The 26,897-nt window shown below is 52.8% G+C and overlaps 1 protein-coding gene across 2 annotated transcripts in view; it reads right to left on the bottom strand.

The window, feature by feature from the left end:
- Positions 1 to 1,676: 1,676 nt before the first annotated feature.
- Positions 1,677 to 26,897, bottom strand: part of FAM234A (family with sequence similarity 234 member A) — a 27,875-nt gene continuing 2,654 nt past the window's right edge. The window contains exons 2-12 of one of the 2 annotated variants that reach the window (XM_021698123.1): positions 10,061 to 10,353; positions 6,877 to 6,993; positions 6,381 to 6,572; positions 5,294 to 5,424; positions 4,801 to 4,933; positions 4,464 to 4,596; positions 4,087 to 4,227; positions 3,706 to 3,781; positions 3,320 to 3,475; positions 2,737 to 2,839; positions 1,677 to 2,645 (exon numbers count right to left, since the gene is read on the bottom strand). In XM_021698123.1, coding sequence (XP_021553798.1) covers positions 2,434 to 2,645; positions 2,737 to 2,839; positions 3,320 to 3,475; positions 3,706 to 3,781; positions 4,087 to 4,227; positions 4,464 to 4,596; positions 4,801 to 4,933; positions 5,294 to 5,424; positions 6,381 to 6,572; positions 6,877 to 6,993; positions 10,061 to 10,328 — 1,662 coding nt within the window. In that variant the 5' untranslated portion in view covers positions 10,329 to 10,353 and the 3' untranslated portion in view covers positions 1,677 to 2,433. The remainder of the gene's footprint in view (positions 2,646 to 2,736; positions 2,840 to 3,319; positions 3,476 to 3,705; positions 3,782 to 4,086; positions 4,228 to 4,463; positions 4,597 to 4,800; positions 4,934 to 5,293; positions 5,425 to 6,380; positions 6,573 to 6,876; positions 6,994 to 10,060; positions 10,354 to 26,897) is intronic. The other variant, XM_021698124.1, reaches the window with a different exon arrangement.

Below are 26,897 nucleotides of genomic sequence, written 5' to 3'. Positions count from 1 at the left end.
GGCATGTGGTGGGTGTGTGAGGCGTGGTAGACGTGAGGTATGTGGTGTGAGGCATGTGGTAGGTGTGAGGTATGTGAGGCATGTGGTAGGCGTGAGGCGTGTGTGGTATATGTGAGAGTCGTGGTAGGCATGTGAGGCATGTGCTGTGCATGTGAGGCATATGGTAGGTGTGAGGCATGTGGTGTGCATGTGAAGCATACAGTAGGCGTGAGACGTGTGAGGCATGTGGTAGGCATGAGGCATGCGGTTACGTGAGGTGTGCATGGTGTATGAGGCATGCAGTTATGTGAGGCATGCGTGGTGTATGTGAGGCATGTGGTAGGAGTGTGAGGCATGTGGAAGGCTTGAGGCATGTGGTGTGCACGTGGGGCATGCATAGTATGCATGTCAGGCATGTGGTAGGCGTGAGGTATGTGTGGTGTGCGTGTGAGGCGTGTGTGCATGTGAGGCATGTGGTAGGCCTGCAGTGTGCATGAGGCATATGGTAGGCGTGAGGCATGCGGTGTGTGTGTGAGGCATATGGTAGGCGTTAGGCATGTGTGCGTGTGAGGCACGTGGTAGATGTGAGGCATGTGTGCGTGAGACGTGATAGATGTGAGGCACATGTGCGTAAGGCATGTGATGTGAGGTATGCGGTGTGCGTGAGGCATATGGTAGGTGCGAGTCATGCATGGTTGTGCGTGTGAGGCATGTGGTCCGTGTGGCTTGAGGTGTGAGGCGCGTGCAAGCTGGGCAGTGGTGGTGGACAGTGGGGGGAGTTCGGGTATCAACAGCATTGGTCACGGAGGGTCCCACATCAGTGGGTCCACAGCAGAGGGGACCGAGCTTTCAGGCTGGACTCAGGCTGCAGACTCGGTGGTCTTCGGAGGGGACAGTGGGGAATGCCGTCTGTGCTCTGGCTGGACAAGGACGCCTGAGTGCTCCAGGGGAGTCAGGAACCTGAGTCCCGGGAGGTCGTGGGGAGAAAGGAGGCTCTTGGTGTTCAGCCCAGCATCTTCTGGCCAGTTGTGCCCTAAGGCCTGAGTCACAGGGAGCCTGGCATGGATCAGAGCCCCAGAGGGACCGTGGGCACGGCTGCTTTATTTGCAAGTCCAGGCTGCACGATGCCCACCAGTGCGGGCATCTCCTGGGCCCGCCTCTAGCTCCTGCCCACGGTCTGAGGACCTGCAGGGTGGTCCCTCCATGCACTGCGGTGGGCCCCGGGACGCTGAGGGGCCCTGCTATGGCCCCTAGCCCTGCCCTACCCCCAGGGATTTTCATCTGTGGACTTGTCACTGCACCCTGTTCCTGAGGCCGTGTGGGCTGGGCAGCAGCTTCTCACAGTGACGAGGGTCCTGCTCCTTGGCAGAGTCCCCCCCCTCCCCAGGCTCCTGCCGCCTGGGCCGCTGCACCCCTCAGGGACCCCTGCTTGTCCTGATGGGCACACACCCACGTCCACAGGCTGGGTTCCTGACTTGAACCAGGGTGACTGGGCGGGGGGCAGCGGATCTTCAGACCTGAGCTGCACGTAGAGGCCATGCAGAAAAAGTCCTCGGGGCCCCATTTCTGACTGGGCGAGTGGGGGGACACCCTGAGACCCTCGTAGAGGGTTCCCCATCTCTGCCAGCAGCCTGGCCAGCACCAAATCCACTTTACCCCTTTGGAGCAGACACATGAGGAACACACGTGCCCTTTCAGACAGTGCAAACCATTTATTCCGGTTTCTTCCTGCGGGACCCGGGGTCATCAGGGCACAGTGAGCCACAAGGAGCACCACAGCAAGGCACAAAGGTGAGTCCCGCATCAGGTGACACCGACTGCTGGGGGCGTCCGAGCACCAGGAGGGGGCCAGGCACCGGCCAGGGGTGTGGGGACCCCCAAGGGAAAAGCAGCTCCAGTGTGTACTGAGGGGGTGCAAACTGACCGCGACGTGCGCCCTCTGGCCAGTTCCTCAGGACGTTCACAGCACACGTGGCCAGCACAGGGACAGAAACGCCCCTGGGGCATCCATGAGCAGCAGGATGGCCTTACAGTGCACGGCAGCCCTATTCCTCCGCCCGTCAGAGAGGAACCCCTGGGCAAGTTTCCACTAACCAGGCCAGAGGCTGGAACGGCCTCAAGTGCCCAGCTGCTGCCCTGAGGCCACCCCAGGCCAACCACCCTCCCAGGCCCCAGGAGGATGTGCAGACAGGAACGAGGGAGGGTGGTGCTGTAGGGCCCAGCGAGACTACGATGAAGGCAGGCGGCCTGGAGTGCGACCCCAGTGGGGCAGAGTGAGGACCTGTTGGGGACGTGCTGCGCAGGAGGGGAGAGGCCTGGGTATCCCCTCACCCATGTGCGTCCCTGCATAGGACGGGAACCCCAGGATCAGGAGTAGGGAGTCAGTGCAAACCCAGTGAAAGACCGACTTCCCAGCAGCTGGAGCCTCTCCCACATGCGCTGCCCGCCAGGCCTCTAGGCCTCACTCCGGTACCGCAGGCGGGAGAACCGGTCCCGGACAGCCTGGTCGCTGTCGGGCCCGCCCTCGGCCAGGCGAACCACCCTACCGCTCGGGACAAGGTCCCGCACCTTGTGCTTGGCCACGGAGACCATGCCAGGCGTATCTGGGCTAGCCGGGCCCATCAGGAGGACGCAGGCAGCATGGCGGCTTGGCTCGAACAGGACCGCTACGGGAGAGACGGGCCGTCAGGGCGCTCGGGAGCAGCCAGAGCCGAGCCGACGACAGGCGCAGCCCCAGCCCCCGGGAGGCGCACTCACCTTGGAAGGCGACGATGTTGGCAGAGAAGTTAGCCAGCTCCAGCAGGATGCCAGGCAGACTGGGATGGAATACGTACAGGGTGTGCTGGGCGTCTCTGGGCTCCTGGAGCGAGAACCACAGCACAGCACGAGGCTGACCCCACGTCTGCATCAGAGACACTGGTGTCCTGGGCCCAGGGGCGGGGCCGTGCTGTGCTCGCCTGCTCCGGACACCCGGAGAGAGTGGCCCTGCCCAGAGCTGTGTCCACAGGGTCCTCAATGGTGCAAGCAGCTTCTACTCCCCTCCCCTAGCCTGACCCTGACCCTTCTGAGGCATGCTCCCACTGGAACTCCGCACCTGCCTTCCCCCACGTCCCCCTGCTTCTTCCCAGATCCCCATCCTCTGCCCCAAGGCACACCTCAGCCCCAGCCTCCCGTGTGGTCCGGGGTACCTCATCCCACCCACGGTCCCACGGCTTCCATTTATGTGTGCACACCCAGTCACCCAGTTAGCTCCCAGCTGCCTCGAGGCAGGGCCCAAGGCTGGCCTCTGGTCTCTGGCCCTGGCCCGGGTGTGTCCCCTTAGTCCATGCCCTGCCCGTACTGTCTGGTTGGTGCCCATCAGCTCGTGGAGGCCCCAGAAGAAGAAGGCTGAGCGGTGGTCTGCAGTTGGCAGGCTGGCAGACTGCGGATCGCCGGGGAGGCCTGGGAGAGCCTGTTTCCACAGGACAGCCCCGGTGCTGAGGTCCAGGAACAGGATCTGGGAGGGAGGGGGACAGCATGGGGGGGGCGGTCACAGGTGGGGCTTGCACAGGCCCACGGGCCCCAGCCAGGCCAGCCCTGAAAGAGCTGCACCCCAAGGGCACCCAGGATATCTCGCCAAGGCCCCTCTTTTGCTAGCTGAGCCTTCCAGCACGGCCCCGTCTGCTGTCCCGACTAACGTCCCTCAGCTACGAACAACGGTGGGGCCTCAAAGGGGGTGCAGCCAACCTGTCTGTCAATGCCGGTTCCGTTTTCAATGACCACAGCCAAGGTGTCAGGTTTGTAGTGGCCGAGGATGGGTTTTCTGCAAGCACAGGACAGGAGCGTTCACACAGGGCCTCTGTGGGGGGGTCTCTGCGAACAGGTACACCAGCCCTCTGCTCCTTGGCTGCACCTGGATGGGGCCTGGACAGGCAGCTGAGGCCAGGGTGGACGGGGTCTCACCGGCCCCTCCGGTGCAGGGCAGCACCAGGGGACAGGAAAGAGGCCTCTGGCTGAAGCACACAGACGTCCCCCAGCCACCTGAGGCCTCCTCCCAGGGCTGCCAAGGGACAGGCTGCGGTGCCCGGCTGGCAAGCACTGCCCGGTTCCTGGAGAAAGACTCGGTACCTCAAGACCTGGGCTGCACTGAAGGTCCACCTGGGTGCCAGGTCCTGCCCATCAACCAGCACACAGGCCTCTGAACTCACGAGGAGGAGGTCCTCACCAGTCTTCCCTGGAACGTTCAGCAGATAGCGGATGGCTCCCGGGCTAAGGGGAGAGAGCCAGAGGGATGTGGCAAGGATGCGGGCTGCCTGTGGGGTTCGCAGTTCGCCCCATGCTCCCTGCTTCAGTTTAGGGTAGGACCAGATGCTGGCTGTGTGCAGAGAGCCCCCCCGGCTTCATCTCAGCTGCTGTAGGCCCGCTTCCCGTGTCTGAGCCCAACGGCAGGCAGGGCTGTGGCCCTCGCCCCGCGGCCACCCCTGCAATCCCCCGTACCAACCGACCTGTGCCACAGCAGCCTGGGGGTGGTGGCGTTCAGCACGCCCTCCCAGCGCGGGTCGCTCCTCAGTGGGCTCCCGTTCCCGGTCGCCTTCTCGTGGAGACCCTTCACAGAGCAGCCACAGAGGGAGCTCGCTGCTGGAAACCCAGAAGAGCCTCAAGACGCTGCTAGCCGGGAGGAGGCCACCCGCTAGCCCTGCTTCCGGGACACACGGTGCCCTCCCTGAGCCTCGGGTGCGACACGCTCGGGCTTTCTGAGCCTGTCAGTGATGAACTCGTGTCCTCCCTGCGGTCCCCGGCTTCCCTGAGAGGGACAGTCCCGGGAACAGCAGGCGCACATACCACAAGGGAAAAGGATGTAGTGGGCACCCGCCGGGGAGATGTGCAGGAGGGAGCCCATGGTCCCGCCCACACCAAGGCTGCCACGGCGGCCAATCTGGTGTCCAGTGCTGCCGGAGTAGAGGTAGCCGCCGACCTGTAACACAGAGAAGGGGGTCAAGACCCTCCTGGTCCGAGGAAAGAATGCGTTGAGTGTGTGGACTCAGGCATCTGCACACCCTCCCGGGGACGCAGGCAGCCCCACGCCAGCCACAGGGCCCCGCCCTCCGTGCTGCTGTGGCACCTACGGCCAAGTGCACGCTCTGCCCAGAAGCTGCCCAGGAGGAACAGAGCCGCCCCAGCGTGCCGGTCAGCAGGTGCCAGGAGCATGGGGCCCTGGGCATGTCCCCCGACAAATGGTCAGACCCACGTTGTGCCCAGGAAGTGAGAGTGGACAAGGGGCAGAGAAGAGGCATCACAGTGAGTGGGCCACGGCGACCCGGGAGGGGAGCAGCACCTCCTTCTCCTCCTGGGTGAGAACCAGCAGGTCTGGGGCCCCGTCAGCATCGACGTCGGGCAGCTGGAGTAAAGAGCTCAGGACAGAAGCGTTCCTTCCAAAGCTGCTGGGGTGGCTCCACAGGGTTTCGCCTAAAACCAAGCACAATGTCACCAAGTGCTGGCTTCAAATCCCCTTCCGCTGCTGGCTGGCAATGGCACAGTGCCCACACTGAGAAATGGAAGTGCCCGCCAGCAGGAGGCCAGAGGCCAGCGCCGAGTGCGCACCACTGGGCGTCCAAGTCGTCACACGCCAGAGCGTCAGATGCGTCGCTTCTGGAACCACAAAGCTCCACCTTCCTGTTTTGCTTCTCCTGTGTCTTCTCATGTTTGGCTCTAGAACATCTCAGGGCCAACACTGACCCTCCCACCCGGATGGACAGGGCCTGACGCTTCCCAAGCCCCTCAGGCCCCCTGACTATTGCTGAAGTCACAGGTGGACCCTCGGCCTCCAGGGAGGCCCCGGCTGAGTCCTGCACACAGAGGTGGAGAAGGAAGGGGCGTGCTTATGGCTGGACCCACGAACAGAGGCCCTGACAGAACAGCTTCTTTTTTCCCCAGGTATGATCTCATCCACACCCTTTTTAAGAGTATTTCCTCTAGTGAAATATTTCCAGCCTTCTCTTTGTTTTCCTCTATAGCCCTAAACCCACGACTGGTAAGGGAAATGCTACTCCTCAGCACACCCAGCGTCTAGGCACAGAATTCCTTAAGCCGCCAGTGGGATCTGGGGGCTAACCACAGCCTGTTACATGGAGGCCCAGACACGAGAGCCTGTGCATCCAGAGCCCTGACAGGCCCTCCCCCGGGGGCTCAACCAGACGCTGGCCCGGGTACTGCAGCCGCCACTGAGCCCCCATCTCTGCTGGCCCCACAAGCACAAAGGAGCCGGGAGGTGACAAGACAGGGTGGAGTGGGACTGCAAGGAGGCGGCACCCCTCCCTCCTACCCCTGGAATCTTCTTCCCCATCTTGTGGGCTGGGGCGAGAACCCAGGCTGAACCTCCTCAGAGCTCCCTGGTGTGGAACCTCCCGTGCGGAGCCGCCTACCTGTGAACAAGTCCACAGCAACGAAGGAACCGGGTCTGCCCACGAGGATGCAGGCAGAGGTCGACCTGCCGCCCTGCAGCTGTGGGACGGAGCACTGCACAAGGGCCCCGTCCTGGGCTGCGGGCCTCTCCCAGAGCACGCTGCCGTTGGCCCCAGACACGGCGGCCACAAAGGTACAGGGGGAGGAAAAGCCTGGCGGGGAGAGACCCAACTCTGTGGGGCACATCAGCCCCTCTTCCCCACACCCTGTTCCCGGGCCCAGCCCTGACCGCTGGCCCCACAGGGACCCTACTGCTGGCCCCACGGGGTCAGGAGCTGCGCGGGGGCCAGGGTGCTGGGACCACAGCCCACACCCTGTCTGTTTCTAGGCCTCCTGGGAAGGAAGGGCAACGTTCCAGTTTCCCGAAATTCCACCAACTGCTTCCCCCAAAGACGGCAGGAGAGGATCCCTCCACCCACAGGAAGTTCCTCCTTTTTCAGGTAAAAGCAAAATCACCTTCGTCGGTGCAGGATAGGTTGAAATTGTTGCTGCTGTTGGTATTTTTATAAAGAAAGAGAACATCTTGGATCCTGTCCCTGTTTATGTCTTCTGTAGCCAGAAAGTCATAGGTGACTGAAAAAGAAAATCACAGACTGTAGTCCTGGGGTCCCGCCAGGCTTAAAGGCCTGGCCAAGCCCGACACCACCTACTTCCGTGCTCCCTGTGGGTCAGCACCAGTTAGCACCTGCCAGCGTGAGGCCGCACCCAGAGCGGTGGCGTACAAACGCATGCTCGCACACCTTCTCTTCAGGAAGGAGTCCCTCCCTGCCTGTCTGGGTCCAGGAGTCTGCACTCCCACACTCGTAAGGGTCGACTTCTCCCTTTCATTCAAGGACTCAAATGATACACTGCAAGTGTTAACACAAAAACGAACTAAGGGGCGCCTGGGTGGCTCAGTCGGTTAAGCGTCCGACTCTTGATTTCTGCTCAGGTCATGATCTCAGGGTCGTGGGATCGAGCCCTGCGTGGGGCTCTGGGCTCAGCATAGAGTCTGCTTGTCCCTCTCCCTCTGCTCCTCCTCTATCTCTAAAATAGATAAATAAAATCTTTAAAAAACAAAACAAAAAGAACTCAAAATGGATCAAAGACCTAAACTTAAGAGCTTCCTAGAAGAAAATATAGAGAAAAATCTTCATGACGTTGGATTTGGTAATGATTTCTTGGATGTGACACCAAAGGCAAGGCAACAAAAGAAAAAACTGACACACTGGAGTCAAAATTTAAAGCCTTTGTGCATCAAAGGACACTGTCAAGAAGAGTGAAGAGACACCCCACAGAGTGGGAGAGAATGTCTGCAGACCAGGTATCTGACGAGGGACTGATACTCAGTATCAGCCTACCCCTCCAGCACAAAGACAACCCAAGGCAAAAACAGGCAAAGGACTTGGAGATGCTCAACATCACCAGCAATTAGGGAAATGCCAATCAAAACGGTAATGAGACATGACCTCATGCTCTTTCACCCAAAATAACTGGAAGAAGGGACTTGGTCCCCGTACAGCCAGTTCAAGGCGTCATTCCCAGCTGCCAAAACGTGGAAACAAGCCAAGTGTCCATTGACAGAAGAATGGATAACCAGAGTGCAGTCCACATACAATAATTATTCACCCGTAAAGAGGAAGGAGATTCGGATGCCCGTGACAGCATGGATGAACCCGGAGGGCGTTGCACTCAGTGGAATCGGCCGGACACAGAAGGGCAAGTCTTATATGACTCCACTTCTGCGGAGGCCCCTGGAATAGGCAGACTCAGAGGCCAAGAGGCTCAGGAGGAGGGAGAGAGGAGTCGGTGTTTGCTGGCTACCCTTTCTGTTGAGATGATGAAAAGGGGCAGAGGTGATGGTTACACGGTGTTATCGATGTCCCGACACCAGTGAGTTACACTCTCTAAATGTACATGTCTATTTCACTACGATTTAAAAAATAAATCAAACGCCAGTCTCAGGACTTCCAGATTCATGGAGGGAAGAGCTTGGCAAATCCTCTCCCTTGAAACAACAATATAATGAGACAAATTGCCAAAAGCAACCGTATCAGGACTCTGGAAACAGACACAAAGCATGCCACAAATCGAGAGGTGCCTCCTGAGAAAAACCAAGCCATGGGTCAGGACAGTCAGAGTCCACCATCCTACTTATGGCTCCTGCTGACCTCGCCCTCCGCGGCTGGGCACCAGACGGGTCAGCTTCCCCGCCAGAGGGGGACAACGTGATTTGCAGCCAGATGTCCAGGGCTACGGTGCTCTCCCCGGCAGCGAAGGCCAGCTCTGAAGCCAGACACAGGCTGGGATACAGGGCGGAGCCGACAACAGTCAGGAGGACCAGTCAAAAAGTGAACGGAGCCAGGACAAACAGAAACTAAAAGAATTTGCGATCACCAGACCAGCCCTACAAGAAATAATTGAAAGGGGTCCTCTAAGCGAAGAGAGAGCCCAAAAGTAACATAGACCAGAAAGGAACAGAGACAATATACAGTAACAGTCATCTCACAGGCAATACAATGGCACTAAATTCATATCTCTGAATAGTCACCCTGCATGTAAATGGGCTAAATGCCCCCTATCAAAAGACATGGGGTATCAGATTGGATAAGAAACAAAAAGTGAATGGAGAGATCCAGAAAATGAGATCCGGAAATGAGACTCTAGGTCCCCACATATCCCTGGCAGCCCGAGGCTGCAGGAACCACAGGGAGGAAGCCTGTTCAGCCCCAGAAAGAACCGGGGACATGCTGTAACCGACAGACTTGTCTCCCGAGCGAGTGGCCAGACTCAAAGATCCACGCCACACGACTTCCTTTACGTGACGTGTCCACAAAAGGCAAGACTGTAGGCAGAAGGCAGCTGGTGGCTGTCTGGGCTGGGGATCGGGGACGATGGAAATCTAAAACTGGACTGGGCCGACAGGTGCATAGCCGCTCCATAAATGGACGAAAAATCATCGAATTGTACACTTAAAACAAGGGAACACTGTGACATATAGATTACACTTCAATAAAAGCTGCAAAAAAGAAACACAGAAACATACATTATTCCTGTCTCTCAAAATTAAGTGTCAAATTCTGAATAAAACTGACAGCGAGGCTTAAACGAGAAATTCCCTTCACTGCGCAAGAGACGCCCGCCGGCGTTCACAGCCGCTTGTGCTCGCTGTGGGCACTCCCACCCTAACAAGGAGGCGAAGTGTCCAGAGAAAGCCTGACTCGGTGGCTTTGCATAGAGGCCAAGAATCCAGACCACAGCCTTCATGGGGGGAAACGGATTTGCTCAAGTCCGGCTCAGCCGACCGCAACGGCCGCAGAGCACTTGAGGAAACCAGACTACAAAACCTGCAGTTTTCATAGCCCCCCACAGCCTTCCCTCTATCTCTTCTTCCAGCTGCTCTGTTTTATTAATTTTTTTAAATTCCAAAACCTAACCCAAGGGGCCCCTTTCCTTTATCGGCACAACCCATCCTTCCTAATACGGAGAGCAGGCCACCGTGCTCCCGTTTTTCCTGAGAGGCTGCTCGGCAGCTCGCCGAAGTCCCAAGACCGTGGACGCACCATCAGCAGCCACTCAGGGCTGATTCTCAGTCACCCACCACCCTAGACTCGGGGACATGATGCCACCCCCACCCCGGGGACAGGGGTTTGGGGCATACCTGCTGCATTGTAGTCGATCCTCCACACCCCCTGGGACACAGGCCGGTCCGGACACGGGATGATGAAGGAAACCACGAACACTACAAAAAGGCAGACAAACAGTGAAAGAAAAAATGCCACCGTGCGGCATCGGGAGAGGTGAGGCTGCCAAGGCGAGCCTTTCAAGCTATCCTCCGTTTTTGCTTGGTTTCCCAGATTCTCCTGCAGTTTCTTGTCTTCATTCTTCAAGGGGTGGATTTCGGCTTCTAGGTCCTTGCTGTCCATCATCACGTGCACATGCCAGAGCTGGTCACTGCGTCAATAAAACAGGGACAGTCACACAGCTGCCCTTCCAGCCTTCCAGCCGTGCTCAGTCTCCCAGACTGGGTGCAGCCATGACTGCGCCCATCAGCCCAAGAAGGAAAAGCTAAATGAATGTTTACGGTGTCTTGGATGCCACCCAAGAAGGTCCTTTTGATGGCAAACTGCTCCTGTGGAACCGGCAGGCAGGGGATATTTCCACCCTTAACACGCCGGTGTCTCCAGCCTGCTAAGGCGGGGGCAAGCCGAGGGAGTGCTGGGCAGCGCTGGGGCCGTGGCGGGTCATCAAGCCACGCATTAAACATTAACTAAGCTGCCTCGGCACAGTCTGGGCACGCCTGACCCACTGTCCCCCAGCCTGAAGCACAGACAGGCAGGGGGCCCAGGCGCGAATGTGATGAAACCAACACCCTCACACGGGGACCCCCCCCGGAGGATCATGGGTCCCTGGGGAAAAGTGTCAAAAGTGAAGGCGGGTTCTGGTGTCCCAGCCTTGCCCCACGCTCACTGTGTGAAATGAGGCAAACCACTGCACGTGACCATGCCCCATTTCCTGACTTGTAAAAGGAAATCAGAATCTATTTTAGAAGGCTGCTTAAAGGATTAAATTTGTAAATTCACATAAAGCACTTATAACAGCACCTGACATACATTAAGCACTCGAACGCTAGCGGATTGTTACTAATGATGAGTTAAGACGCGCTGGACGTCCATGGAGGAGGAAGTGGACAGCGGGAGGACGGATCCCAGTGTGAGTGCCGCCGGGAGCCCTGCCTCCTGCTGGCTGGACGTGGGTGACGTGCTGAGCCAACCTGGAGGCACCAGCTTGGAAAATGAGGCAGGGAACGCTTCTGAAGATGGCCAAGCCACAGGACGGAAAGCACCTGGACCCTCCCTGGCAGCTGGAAACCACCATCCATCCTTGGGTTCTTTATTAGATGAGAAAGACAGGACTGTCTACCTGGTGTAAGGCAAGATACCTGTCATCCAGGTCCTTTTGAAACACCCAAGCCAGTGTCCTAATGAACACAAATTCTATCGAGAGAATGGAAGGGACTACATGGGTCTGAGTGAGTTATGATCCTTGTCTGCCCAAAAAAGAAAGTCAACAGTTCATGACTCAAATGGGGACATGCCTGAGACCAGATGGAGGTGAAAACCAGAGGACATGGCCGGTGGCTCAGAGTGGCCCGTCTAAGGACAGGTTAAGGAAGATGGAAGGAGACAAGAGACTGCTATTTTTTTTTAATAAACTTTTTAGTTTCTGTCTTTAACTATTTTTCTCTAATTATTTTTTTTAAAGATTTTATTTATTTATTTGACAGAGAGAGACACAGCGAGAGAGGGAACACAAGCGGGGGTGGGGGGGTGGGAGAGGGAGAAGCAGGCTTCCCGCAGAGCAGGGAAGCCCGATGCGGGGCTGGATCCCAGGACCCCAGGATCATGACCTGAGCCGAAGGCAGACGCTTAACGACTGAGCCACCCAGGCGCCCCTCTCTAATTATTTAATTAAAATAATTCACTTAAAGGGCGCCTGGGTGGCTCATTTGGTTAAGCGACTGCCTTCGGCTCAGGTCGTGATCCTGGAGTCCCGGGATCGGGTCCCGCATCAGGCTCCCTGCTCGGCAGGGTGTCTGCTTCTCCCTCTGACCCTCCCCCCTCTCATGTGCTCTCTCTCATTCTCTCTCTCTCAAATAAATAAATAAAATCTTTAAAAAAATAATAATAATTCACTTAAAAACCTGTGTGTAGCCTCCTGGATGGCTCAGTCAGTTGAGCGTCCAGCTCTTGATTTTGGCCCAGGTCACGATCTCAGGGTCGTGAGATCGAGCCGTGCTGGGCAGGGAGCCTGCTTGGGATTCTCTCTCCGCCTCCCCCTCTGCCCCTCCCCCCCAAACCCTCAAAACCTGTGTGTATACCTCCATTAGGGTAGCTTTCATTAAAATCAAAAAGTGAAAGATGTCGAGTGCAGGTAAGAATGTGGAGCAACTGGGACCCTGTGCACTGCTGGTGGGAATATAACGGGGGTCAGAGTAACAGAGTCACCCTGTGACCCAGCAACTCCTCTTCCAGGTTTACGCCTGAGGGAACTGCAAACAGACTCACGTAAAAACCTGTAAACAAACGTTCTTGGCTTCCTTATTTTTAAGACGTGGATACACACAATGGAACAGTACTCGGCCCTAAAAAGGCATAACGCATGACCCCTGCTACGGCAGGGATGAACCTTGGGAACAGCCGTGCTCGGTGAGACACCCGGACAGAAAGACGCCATCTACGTGAAAGGGTCACAACAGGCAAATGCATAGCCACAGGCAGCGGTGGCTGCCGGGGCGTGGGGGTGATGAAAATGGCAGCACTGCGGACGGACTAATGTCGCTAACGGTAACTTTTAGGTGTATTTTACCACAATTTTTTTTTTTAAAGATTTTATTTATTTATTTGAGAGAGAATGAGAGACAGAGAGCACGAGAGGGAAGCAGGTCAGAGGGAGAAGCAGACCCCCCGCTGAGCAGGGAGCCCGATGCGGGACTCGATCCCGGGACTCCAGGATCATGACCTGAGCCGAAGGCAGTCGCTTAACCAACTGAGCCACCCAGGCGCCCCTGTATTTTACCACAATTTAAAAAGAAACCCAAATGCATCTGTGTGCATTCTCGCTCGTGCTGACACATGAGTGTGGAGGTCTGGGAAGTCGGAAAAGGCATGCCCGTCCAAGGTAATGAGTTGGACACGGGAGGATCAAACAATGACTCATGAGCAGGGGCCTCATTAAACCCGAGCACCTGATGTGGGGTGGGGAGGTGGGGCGAGGGTGTCTGGAGGAGTAAGTAGGGAAAGAGCCGCAGCAGAGCCTGGGGTCAGGCTGGGCCAGCAGGAAAGCTGCTTATTCAGCAGGTCTAGACGGTATGTCCCCAAGGAGCGGACGTCTGATGTATTTAGAACACGTACATCCCTTTGGCAAAGGAAAGAAAACTGAGCGAGAAATCGGAATGCTAAAATTCTTGACTTTAAAAGCTCTGTCTTTAGGGGTGCCTGGGTGGCTCACTCAGTTGGGGTCCGACTCTTGGTTTCAGCTCAGGTTGTGGGATCGAGCCCCGCGTTGGGCTCCTCGCTCAACAGGGACTCTGCTTGAGATTCTCTCTCCCTTCCCTCTGCCTTCCTTGCACACGCTCGCGCTCTCTCTCTAAAATAAATAAATAAATAAAATCTTTATTAAAAAAAACCCTCTATCTTTAACTTTCTCTTACTTCAGAGCTTTAAAACACTGGGCAGGAAACTCAAGGTGTCTGAGCTGTAACTGCCCTCATCTGTCAAAAGCATGGCATCCACCAGGGGACAGTGGGAAGGCACCCTAAGACTGTCTATGCAAGAACAAGGGGCTCCGTTCAAAGTGACCCCACTACTCATACCCAGCCTGTGGTCCTCGTTTTCCCAGACCCACCTGGTGGAAGGAGCACGGGGGGGAGAGCTCAATACTAGCTCTCTCTCCCTCTCTCTCTAAATCTAGTAAATCTGTTTACTTGAGAGAGAGAGCGCACAAGCTGGGGCAGAAGGAGAGGGAGAAGCAGGCTTCCCGGCTGAGCAGGGAGCCCGATGCAGGGGATGCAGGGCTCAATCCCAGGACCCCGGACCATGACCTGAGCCGAAGGCAGACGCTTCACCGACTGAGCCACCCAGGTGCCCCAATAAAGTAATATTTAAATAGCAGCCTTCTCTGCTGTTGTTTTAAAAATGTAGCCAATTGACCATTTTGACCTTTTTTTGTTTTTTAAGTAATCTGTGCCCAACGTAGGGCTCAAACTCAGGACCCCGAAGCCAAGAGTTGCACGGCCACTGACTGAGCGCCCAGCGCCCCAGAACACATGGCATCTTTAAGCAAGTGCATTGAAAGGTCTGTTACACGCAGAACTAGTTCGATAACCATTTGTGATCGATCATAAGTCATGACTGATCATGATTGAGGGAAGTGCATGGTGTGAGTTACAAAATCACAGAGAGAACATTCTGTCGAGCTCCAGAACCTATATATACTTTGGGGCCCTAAGAGCTGATAGTTTTATTTGTAACTTTGCAAACTGCTATTTATGTATGAAACAAAGTAGGAAAACATACGGAGAAGGGGTTATGTTTACAGAGGACTGCTTAAATGTGTGACTTTTCCTCAATGTAAACATTTTTAGTGCCTACTTAAGGACGTCAAGTCAAGGAGTATAATTCCACTGTTGTGCATGTTGTCAAAGACAAAAATAAAACCAATTTGGTGGCTTAAAAAAAGAGAAAGATTATTAGCACCAAAATAAAAGAACCCTAAATATACGTCCAGATGGTCTAAGCGAAAACCCGAGTAGACTTTGAAGCTGGGTTTGGGAGCAAGCTCTACCACCTGTTTTGTGGCTTTCCACAGACTTGTTAATAGAAGCGTGATTTCCTTTGCATGGTTGTGGGTGTTTCGTGCGTCTCGTGCAGGTGTTGGGAAGGTTGTAGGCAATGTCCGCAGTGCGCCGGGCTCTGTGTGCCTCCCTCTGTCTCTGTCACTCCTTTCTCGAGGTTTTCGTCTTCGTCACCACCAGCTGGTGCCGCTTCTACTTTCTCTAGACCCTAGGAGACCCGACTCATCTCACTCACCTCCTCTTTCCTGTTAAAGGACCTGCTTCGGGCCTAGAGCTGCCCCAGGGGCCAAGGGTCTGTGCTTGACATTCTGAGAAGCAGCATAGACTCTTGGCATGAAGATTCCTCGACAGCCTTCCAGTGAGGCCTTGTGACCTCCCACCCCCCAGGAATAGCCTCTATAAGGGGGCTTCACAGAGCCGTTCCTACACCACTGACGGTTTACAAGATAATTTAGGTGGTACGTAAATGAACATTTTTATTTCGGTAGTTACGTATACATATTTTAAAGATGTATTTATTTATCTGAGAGAGAGGGAAAGTGTGTGTGCACACGCACAGGGGGTGGGGGGCAGAGGGAGAGAGAAGCTCAAGCTGACTGAGCACAGAGCACGGAGCCCGACGTGATCCCACGACCCCGAGCTCATGACCTGAGCTGAAACCAAGAGTCAGATGGTTAATCCACTGAGCCACCCAGGCGCCCTTGTTACATACATAGTTTTCACAGACGTCTTTCCATTTATGGTTAAGTGATTATGGTCTTAGATATACAGCTTCCTTTGCTGTCGGTTCTCAAATTACTGCTATATAGGAAGTGGCAAAGATCACACGGAGTGGTCTGGTCCTGCCCTCCGTCCAGTTTCCCCTGCGGTCACAGCACAACTACGGCACGGTGTCAGACTCCAAAAGCAACACTGGTGCAGTGTTTTAGCCCGTGTGTGGACTCGTGTGTGCCAACATATGCAACTGCTCCCCTGTGCTCTCTCCCTAGGGCACACCCACCAGCTCCTCCCCAGCATCTCTGACCCCTGCCAATCTCAAAGCTCCGTTTCTAACATTTTGTCATTTTGAGAATGTTATGTAAACAGAATCGCAGCACAGGAACTTTGAAATTGGCTTTTTTCCACCCAGCATAATGCCCCTGACGTCCAGCCACCGTTGTCTCTGTTACTTTTTATTACTGAGCAGTACTTCCTGGTACGGAGGGACCATGGTTTGTTTAACCACTCACACACCGAAGGATAGCGGGTTGTTACCAGTTTTTGGCTATTTTAAATAATGACTGTGGGGGCGCCTGGCTGGCAAATTTGGTAGAGTGTGCGATTCTTCATCTCGGGGTCATGAGTTCAAGCCCAAAGTCGGGTGCAGAGGTTCCTTAAAACAAAAGGTCTTAAATAAAGTCATTGTGCAATTCACATGCAGATTTCTGTATGGACATAGGTTTTCACTTCCCTGGGATAAATGCCCAGCAGTGTAGCTGCTGAATTAATTGTATGGCAATCACTGTCTAGTCTTTAAAGAAACTGTAGCTCTGTTGTTTGTTGCACACATATTTAGGATTGCTGTGACCCTTTTATCATCACACAACGTTCCACTCTGTCCCTAGTTCTTTTCTTGCTCTGAAGTCTGCTCTATCTGATATTCATATAGTTATTCTTCTTTTGATTAAAGTTTGCATGGTTTATCTTTGTCCATCTTTTTACTTCCAATCCATCTGTATCATTAAATATATAGAGAGCATTATATACACGTATATATCTATAGATAGATAGATAGATATTTATCTAAGTAATCTCTACACACAACACAGGGCTCGAACTCATGACCCTGAGATCCAGAGTCACATGCTCTTGTGAGCCAGCAGGGCGCCCCATGTGTCATTATATTTGAAGTAGGTTTCTTTTAGACAGCATATGGGTCATTTTTTTTCTATAAATCCACTCTGCCAATCTGTCTTTTACCTTCAGGTCCATTTACTTTTAAGGAAATTATTGATGTCAGGCCTTTAACCTGCCTTTTTGTTCTGCTGGTCCCGTTTTTTGTGTCTTGGTTTTCTCTTTCCTGACTTCCTATGGTTACCTGACGTTATTTAGAATTCTAGTTTCATTTGGCTGTAGCATTTTGTATAGATTTTTGAGTGGCTGCTCTGGGCATCACATTAGATACACCTAACTTATCACAGTGACTGGTGTCAGCCTTTTACTGGCTCAGATGGAGGCAGAAACCTTAGGTCCCTTAGTCTACCTGCTGCTGGACAGACAGGTCTTTCCGCTATAGACACTGAGACCCATGTCAACGAAACGCATCCTGCATCAACCACCGAACAGGACTCGAAACTCAGGAGAAGTATTTACTCAGAGTTTCACTTTTTCTGTTTTTTCTTCCTGACATTCCAAGACCCCTTCTTCTCCCATTTCCCTTCTGTTTCAAGAACTTATTTCAGTGATTCTTTTAGAGTAGGTCTGGGGCAAAAAAAATTTTTCTTTTTTTAAGATTTTATTTATTTATTTGACAGAGACAGAGACAGAGAGAGAGGGAACACAAGCAGGGGGAGTGGGAAAGGGAGAAGCAGGCTTCCCGCCGAGCAGGGAGCCCAATGCGGGGCTCGATCCCAGGACCCTGAGATCATGACCTGAACCGAAGGCAGATGCTTAACGACTGAGCCACCCAAGGGCCCCTGGGGCAACAAATTAATCGTCCTTCACGTGATGATGTCTAGGTTTCTCCATCATTCCTGCAGAATGCTAACACCAGGTGCAGGATCCAGGGTTTGAGCAGGTTTTCAGCACCTCCTCTGGTCGTTTCCGGCGAGAAATCTGCTGTCATTGGAATGGTTCTTCCCCGTTTGTGAAGATGCCAATTTCTCTCTTGATGCTTTTAAATTTCTTTCTTTGTCTTTAGTTTTCAGGAGCTTCATTGTCTGGGGTTTGCTCAGCTTTGAACCTGTAAGTTTATGTCTTTTACCAAATTAGGGATATCTTCAGTCATTACTGCAATTTCCTAGAGTAGCAGCACCTGTGAGAGTCCCAGCCCAGGCCACAGGGATGGGGGCTCAGATGCTGGGCTCGGGCCAAACTCCAACTGTGCCGTGTCCTCTATTTCTGTCCCTGGCTGCCCCAGGGTGTTCTTTTAAGGTGTTTTTAACTAGAAGAAATGAGGAGCACCTGCATGGCTCAGTCGGTTGAGCGACCAACTCTTGATTTTGGCTCAGGTCATGATCTCAGGGTCCTGGGATTGAGCCCCACGTCAGGCTTCGTGAGGGGCGTGGAGCCTGCTTGGGACGCTCTCTATCTCCCCTGCTCCTCCCCCTGCTCATGTGCACCCTCTCTCTCGCTCAAAAAAAAAAAAAAAGTAAATCTTAAAAAAAAAGATAGATTCTCTCTCTCCCTTTCCCTATGCCCCTCTCCCCCACCCTGCTTGCGCTCTTCTCTCCCTCTCAAATAAATAAAGGAGTTGATTAAAGAAAAGTACTAAATGAAATGATTTTTAAAAAAAGATTTTATTTATTTATTTGACAGAGAGAGAGAGAGAGAGAGCTCAAGCAGCCGAGAGGCAGAGGAAGAGGGAGAAGCAGGCTCCCCACCGAGCAGGGAGCCCGACATGAGACTTGAATCCCAGGACCCCGGGATCATGACCTGAGCCAAAGGCAGATGCTTCACCGACTGAGCCACCCAGGCACCCCAATGAAATTTTATAGGTATTCTGCAAATATGGCTGAAGTCCCGAGTGGTATATGAGTGAAGTCTGGAGGGACTGCTCTCTACAGCCTGCAGATGGTGGAGCAGAGAAGCTGGAAGACCTCCCATTGTTGCCCGTCCCAACTGAGATCTGCTCTCCCAGAACCATCCCCTGATCCAGATTCTGTGCTCTGTAAGACCTCATCCCGTTTTCAACATGGAGTCTTCCAAGTGTCTAAAGAGCACCAGGGAAGAAGCCACACCAGGTGATTTTCACCTGCGACACGGTGCTGCTCACGTGAATGGACAGAGCCTTCAGTGGCCCTGAAAAGCCTAATCCTAACGCTTTCCCCGTTGCTAAGTCTGCCTAGAACGTCCTTCCCTTTCAAACCCCATCCATCCCTTAAGGCCCTCAGCAAATGTGAAGTCTTTCTGATTTTTCTAACCAAATGTGACCCAAAGCCAGTGAACATTTCTGGCTATTTGGGGCTGAGGGGTGGGGACATCACAATTGAGGAACATTGACTTCTCAGCTAATCTAAGTCATGAGGAAGGGCAAAGTCCAGGGGAGTGGCTGGGCCTGGAGGTTCACCCCCTTATCTGGGGCACCTTGGCCATATTACCTACCTAGCCTGTCTGTCTGCCTAGTTCTTGCTCGCCCAAGAGATCTTAGCAGAATTAGGTAGAAAGGGATTTTGTTGGAAAGAGACTGGACAGTATCCAGATTGATGGATGAGGACATGGGTGGACATCCAGAGATGGTAGGAGGCCAAGACCACAGTGAGACCATGGCCCTAGGAGCAACCCACCTGAGACGAGGCTCCTGGGCCCTGGACACTGCCTCACCTCCCACGGCCTCTCACCATGGGCTCCTCCCAAGACAGGCCGGGCAGCCCTCAAACTGCCGGCTCTGCAACAACCCTGTATTCTCAGGTGGGGCTTTCCAGATGCGGCCGGTACCCCTTCGCTCCCCCATACCTTCACCCCGTGCCCCAGAGAAATCTGGAGAAGGCAGCAGACACCCAGCACAAAGTCCTAGGGGAAAAGAGAGCAAGCCCTATCCCGAAGGAAAAACTTCTTTTAAACGTAGAGAAATACCATGAAAATGTTAACATCTGGGCTTCCTAGTCCAGCTGGTGGAGCCACCTAGATTCCTGGAGACATCATGTTACACTGTGAGCAACTCCAAAGGCCGCAGTCCTCACCTCGGGCGACGTCTGACCTCACAGGAGTATTTTTATATTGGGGTCAATAATAAACAATTCTTCCTTGTGACATCTTTGAAAATTCAAAGGTAAGGCTTCGTATGGTAGGGGAGGTGTAGGACCAGGGCCAGCGCAGAGGAGATGTGAGCCCCTACGGCGGCCACAGAAAGAACTGCGCCTCCTTGGGAGGGGGTTCACGTGCCCAGAGACGGGACCCAGGACATTGTGACCCTGATGCTTGAGGACTAGAGGCTGAACCCAAAGGCCGACTTCCAGCTCCGGCCCCATCTCTATAAGAGCAAGTTGTCCCTGAGTGTTTCTGGATGAATCACCGGCTGATTTCAATTACTCTTAACAATTTCTTCTTCTTTATTTAATCATTAACAGGGTTCCAAGACTTTGTCCCAGTGAAATTAAAGATGCTTTATAATAACAAACAGACAAAAGACACTGTGATCCTCCTCCAGAGGTTTCCATTCTTGGAAGGGACAGCACATTACATCCAGCAGCTCTCTCTAGAATCCCGAGCTGAGCTGGGTCTCTGGGGTGGGTGCAGGAACTGGGGGTCAGTAAGGGATGGGGGCAGGGAGGAAGCGGCGGCCTGGGAGTCCTTTGTCCTGACGGTCAGTTCTGTATCTGATCTATCCGGGCTGCACAAATACCTCCTTGTGATAAAATCTCATCCAAGGAGACCCACGTACAAATGAGTGCGAGTAGTAACTGGTGAGGTGGAAGAGAGTGAAGCCTAGCAGCCAGGCTGATGTTTGTGCCAAGGTCAATTTCCTGCTTCTGATAACGTGGACAGTTATGTAAGACATCTGAACGGCACGAGGACAGCTCCTCACAATTTCTGTAACATCTCTAGAGTCTATAATTAGTTCAAGATAAACAGTTAAGGGGCGCCTGGGTGGCTCAGTCGTTAAGCGTCTGCCTTCGGCTCAGGTCATGATCCCAGGGTCCTGGGATCGAGCCCCGCATCGGGCTTCCTGCTCGGCGGGAAGCCTGCTTCTCCCTCTCCCACTCCCCCTGCTTGTGTTCCTGCTCTCGCTATCTCTCTCTCTGTCAAATTAATAAATAAAATCTTTAAAAAAAAAAAAAAGATAAACAGTTAAAAAAAAGAAAAGAAAAAAGGAAAACCTGTGCAAGAGGGTGGGGCTCGGAGCTTCCCACAAGCTAAGAGGAAGGACCAGCTTCCCCACGGGCGGCCCTGGGTGAGGCCACCCCACTACCTTAGTAGGAAGCTCTTCTGTTCCAAAGGCAGGGAACTCTGTGTGCTTCGTTTTGTTTGTTTTTGGCAGAATATCAACAACAATGGAGTTCTGTGGTAACTTGAAGGCATCTGCAAGAACAGCCAAACCCCTGACAGGCTACAATTCTCTACTTCAAAATAATGACCAGCTTTCTGAAGACTACGCCTAGCAATCATCTCCCTTCCCACTGTGGAAAAGAAAGATGCTTGCAGTTCTTCAGCATGACCGGCTTATAATGATACTGCAAAACACCCAGAGCACAAAGCAAATGCCAGAGTTTACGTGGGGTCAGGGAGTCCAAGGACACCACGAAAATGTAAATGCCCAAAGGGGTGGGAGTTTGCCCTGCTCAACAGCCTCTACTCTCTGCCCCCGAGGGCTTGGAAAAGGTGTGGGCGCTCTGGAGTATTAAACTGACCGGAAACATCCTCTTGGGGCCCCAGGTAAGGCTCTCCCGGAACTCTAAGCCCAGCCACCCGAAACCTTGGCACCACAGCCAAGGCTTTTTCTTAAAAAACAGAACCCAGGGGTGCCTGGGTGGCTCAGTCGGTGAAGCGTCTGCCTTCGGCTCAGGATCCCAGGTCCTGGGATCGAGTCCCGCGTGGGGCTCCCTGATCAGTGGGGAGCCTGCTTCTCCCTCTCCCTCTGCCTGGCCCTCCCCCCTGCTTGTGCTCCCTCTCTCTCTCTCAAATAAATAAAATCTTAAAACAAAAACAGAACCTAAAACAAGCCAATAACCCAGTTTCCTCAATCCTATTGTTAACCTAATAGGACATATGAGTGGGAGCCCAGAGCCAGTACTTTTCACTTTCCCATGACTTACTTGGGTTTCTCGGGGCTCTTTCTGGTGCAGAACAAGAAAACTTTCCAAGGAAAGAACACAAGTCTTTCCAGATGAAGTCTACCCCGACTGGACTCCCCGCCCGGCTTTTTCAGCTTCGGCTTACTACATACCTGAACACTTCTCACACAGCAAAGTGCTTTCAGCCCCCTGCTACCTGGCAGGGAAACCGCAGGGTGAACACGGTGATCTTGCGGGGTCTGGGAATAGGAAACAAAATCATCCTCTGCTGGAAGCGGAGGAGCTTCCTGACTCCCCAGGGCCTGTCCTGAGGAGCAGGGTCGGAGGAGGGCTCTCAGTGCATCGGGACGCAGGGCTGGGTAGGGCCCGCACGTCCACGCTGCAGCGTGCCGGGGACAGCACCGGAACTGCCCACTTAGGGACAAACCTCTCCCCTCCTGGCGAAGAGGCTGGGCCGCTGTGCGGTGCCCCGCTCACAACCCAAGTGAGAGACGTGGCGCCAAGGGCCAACCCCATCTGCCAAGAGGCTGAAAAACAAAGCGCCCAAGATTTCTCCCCAAACTAAATCTGTACGTCTATGAACTGCTGGGTTTTTTTTCCCACTTTTGTTTCAAATTGTAACCTCTGTTGTTAAATTCCCCATAAAGAGGGAATAAGAGAAACTTAAAAGGTATTTTGCGTCTAATAGCACAAGGAAACATCTGCAAACCGTAAAGCTGGAACAAACCACATCCCCGACATCGAGTGTGTTTATGTATTAGTCCTCATCTGCTAGCGTAGGAAAGACTCAGAGCTGCGGGCCTGTGGGCTTTAAATATGCACGCCCACGTAACAGAGGCTTCTGCAAGCCCCACCTGGGAACGCGATGTTCACCTCTGTGTCAGCGACGTGAAATGTGAGAAGCAGGAGAGGAGTCCTAGGGGACTAGCAACATGTGTTAACACCTGTCAATAAGCCCAAAAGGAAAACAATCCACATTTGTGTTTGTGGAATTAACACTTTCCAGCTACCAAAATGGAATTAAGAGCTTTTTATCGAACATAAAAGCTGTTACGATATAAAAGGTGAAGAAAAGATAATACAGGAAAAAGGCCTTGAGGTAAAGAGACTCGCATCCAGTATCCTTTTTCGTCGGTTCTAACAAGCTGGTGGTTGCCAGGACAGAAAACAGACACCAAGTCACAGGATTCTGCGACAGTCATTAACTGGGATTTTCTCCTATCAATTCTGAGTTATCAGTGGTAAAACTAAAAGTCCACTTTTTAACTTAATGTCAAATAAAAAGCAAAGAAACAAAGAGAAATGTGACAGATGAGAAAGAAAATGCCTGAAAAGATGTGACCCTAAGGGCACCTGGAGAGACAGGAGCCAATGGCCCCTGGGCCTGGTTCCCCCCCAGGTTACTCTCCTGGCTCCCAGCTACCGTGGGTATGTTTGCTCCCGGCCACCGCAGCCGCCACACCTGTCCTCCCCGGAAGGCGGGCTGTCGGGACAGCTACCGGGTGGCAACTCCAATCAGGGGGAAGGATAAAATCAGTTCAGGCAGGTCATCAACATTTCAGGGGGCAGGCGTATCCGCAGAAGCTGCACCTCCAGTTTCTCCAAAGGCTCTTTCTCTAATTACGGTTTGCTGAGTCAGAGAGAACAGAACATTTAAATTAGAAAAATCTCACTCTAATTGTTAATGGATTAAGAAAGTATAAAAATATCTGTGGCAAGGACAGAAAGAAAACTGGCAGGACAAGTAACTGGCAACTCTACAGAAGTAGGGGGTCTAATTTTTTAAACTAAAATTTGATTTCTTTTCCTTTTTTTTTTTTTAAAGAAAAAATCACTGCAGGGTACTTTAATAAGAAATCCCCTGCTAACTTTTAAAATTTGAATTTTACAGCATTCTTTTTTTTTTTTTTTTAAAGATTTTATTTATTTGACAGAGAGAGCGAGAGAGCACAAGCAGGGGGAACAGTAGAGGGAAAGGGAGAAGCAGGCTCCCCGCCAAGCAGGGAGCCCGATGCGGGGCTCGATCCCAGGACCCTGAGGTCATGACCTGAGCCGAAGGCAGACGCTCAACCATCTGAGCCACCCAGGCGCCCCTACAGCATTCTTTTAAGGGAATTTTCAGACCACGCACCATCGTCCTCTGTGCTTCGGGGCCACCTTTGCAGACTTCAGGGTCTGTGATCGCTAATTGATCTTTTTTTTTTTTAAAGATTTTATTTATTTATCTGACAGAGACACAGCAAGAGAGGGAACACAAGCAGGGGGAGTGGGAGAGGGAGAAGCAGGCTTCCCGTGGGGCAGGGAGCCCGATGCGGGGCTCGATCCCAGGACCCTGGGACCATGACCTGAGCTGAAGGCAGACGCTTAACAACTGAGCCGCCCAGGCGCCCCTCGCTAATCGATCTTACAGCAAGTACGCTCCATGGCTCGTCCCTACAGCTGGTTGTCATGCATACAAGCGGTTTAAGAACGTCTCCTACACAAGGAGGCCAGGAGCGGCCCAAGTATTCTGACAGCGGTCCAACACGGGGTATGAGAGGCACCCACAGTATCCCAGCAGGCAGCATTGAATTTTTGGCGGAGCAAAGTGGAAGCCAGACAATGACATCTATAGTGTTCTGTTGCTTACAGATGAACAACTATTTCCTCTCTTCACCAAAAAAAAATCTGAAGACAAAGAACAGGCCCGGCATCATCTTTCAGATGAGAACAAATTGGAAGGTCCTGGTTCCTGGATAAAGGCACGTGCAGTCAGCGCTCACCAGCCTGACCAAGGATGGTTCCCGTGCAGTCAGCGCTCACCAGCCTGACCAAGGATGGTTCCCAAGTGTCAGTCAAGGATGAACATCCATCTGCACTTCGGACAGGTAACTATTACACAGAATAACTTTCATAGTTTGTCCAGAAAATAGCACAGAGTAGCCTTTTCCCTGAATTCTAAGGCAGATTTTATCTCCTTTGACTGCTACACTGGTGTTACTTCTTGTCTTTTTTTTTTTTTTGACAGAGAGAGACACAGCGAGAGAGGGAACACAAGCAGGCGGAATGAGAGGGAGAAGCAGGCCTCCCGCAGAGCAGAGAGCCCAATGCGGGGCTTGATCCCAGGACCCCGGGACCATGACCTGAGCCGAAGGCAGACGCTTAACCGACTGAGCCACCCAGGCGCCCCTTTAAAGATTTATTTGAGAGACAGAGAATGAGAGAGAGAGAGCACAAGAGGGGAGAGGGTCAGAGGGAGAAGCAGACTCCCTGCTGAGCAGGGAGCCTGGACGCGGGGCTCGATCCCAGGACCCCGGGATCATGACCTGATCCGAAGGCGGACGCTCGAGCCACCCAGGCGCCCCACTTCTTGTCTTTACACTAAGGGAAGGGGGTGTGTGGGGGGGAAGCAAAAGCCCTTAAGATAAAGCGTAACTCTTACTCCATCACTTTTTTTTTTTTTAAAGATTTTTATTTATTTATTCATGAGAGACAGAGACAGAGAGAGAGAGAGGCAGAGGGAGAAGCAGGCTCCCAAGGAGCAGAGAGCCCGATGCGGGACTCGATCCCAGGACGCTGGGATCATGACCTGAGCCGAAGGCAGACGCTCAACCATCTGAGCCACCCAGGCGCCCACTCCATCACTTTTGACCAACTCTGCAAGACCAGTAGGTCTTAACTTTACTTACTTTTTATCATTATTTTTTTAAAACCTTTTGTCATGTCAATGTTTGATTATTCATAAGAGCAGGGCAACCCTCTCGGATCCCCTCCCTCCTCAGGAGCTTACCTTGCTTTGCTGCCCAGCAAAACAATAAGAAAATAAAACATATTTCTAAGAGTAGAGCCCCACAGCCCATGTGCCCATCAGCCAGGTCCAACAGTTACCAACACATGGTGGATGGAGCGCTTGTCCCCTACAGCCCACCTCCAATCTTTCTGAACTGGACACTTGAGAGGCCTGTGGCTGGATCTGCCTTGTGTTCACTTAGGAATCAGCACTCTCCTTCTCCTTCTTCCTTTTTTTTGACATCACATCCAAACAAGCTAAGCTCCATTATAAATTTTATAAAGGAAGAGTGTGAACGAAATTCATTAAGTTTATAAAAACCAGTTTTGAGTGAGATTAGAGTAGGTTTTGAAACATCCAACAAACCCTATGGATGCCAACGTATTTCCGTCTGCAATTCAGTTCCACTGCTTTAGGTGCTGTTCTGACAACTTCTCACCTGGGTTTCTGGAGCCCTCTCCAACTTTCTTTCCTCGATGCTGCAAGAGACATCCTTCTAAAATATCTCCTGAAAATGCCATTCCCCTGCTTTGAACTGCTGAATGACTCCTCAGGACTTTAGAACAAAGCTAGGACAGCTCTTCAGTCCGCCACCTCTGGTGTTACCTCTCTCCAAATCCTACATCCAGGATCTGTTCTCCAGTCACAGTGCTGATCTTCTGTGCACACTGTTCCTCTGCCCTTCTTCCTCTAGTAACCCCCGTGTGCCTTCAAAGCCCGCTCTACTTGATCTTGCCATGCACACTGCTCAGTCCTCACTGAGCCACTGGTGAGACCCACCCCCAGACCGGGAAGGGCCTGAGGGCCTACACTTGTTTTTATCGCCTTTGTTTTCCCAGGACAAAGCATAGTGCCTGGCATAAAGTAAACACATTCACATGTCTGAATAAATGTCCAAATCTTGCTCTGCTCTGCTCATGTTCTTTTCTTGGAAGGGTAATTATTAATGGATTTATTAACCATTGCTTTGAAATCTACAGCTTGCCCAAGGAGTTGACTTTTAAAACCTGATTTTAAATAATGGTATTAAGTCACTTGTAGGGGTCACTTTGACTGCCTGACATCCATTCTCTCTAGTAACACCACCTTAATTTCCCTCGGGGAAATCCACTTTCCCACATGCTCAATGCAGTTCTGGTGGGACTGACGCATCCCCACTTTGGGGAGGGCTCCCTACCCGGGTCTAGCTAACTGATTAGAGCCCAGATGAATATCAGGCCAGAGTTCACCTGCAATTATAGGGAATAGGCACTCTTTTCCCACAGGAGTGATAAGTGGAATGGTGGTTTTAAAATACGTTCACAAACTCTTTGGTGTGACTCCCTTAAAAGGTGAAGTCTTTTGTACTTAATAATGCTGACAAATAGAATATGGCAGAAGTCACAGAATCAGAATTCCTGAGCTAGGCCGCAAAAAGCACTGTGGCTTCCATCCGCCCCCC

Source organism: Neomonachus schauinslandi, chromosome 5 (assembly GCF_002201575.2).
Source record: "Neomonachus schauinslandi chromosome 5, ASM220157v2, whole genome shotgun sequence".
Classification (NCBI taxonomy): domain Eukaryota; kingdom Metazoa; phylum Chordata; class Mammalia; order Carnivora; family Phocidae; genus Neomonachus; species Neomonachus schauinslandi.
This window is presented reverse-complemented; position numbering and strand designations above follow the sequence as displayed.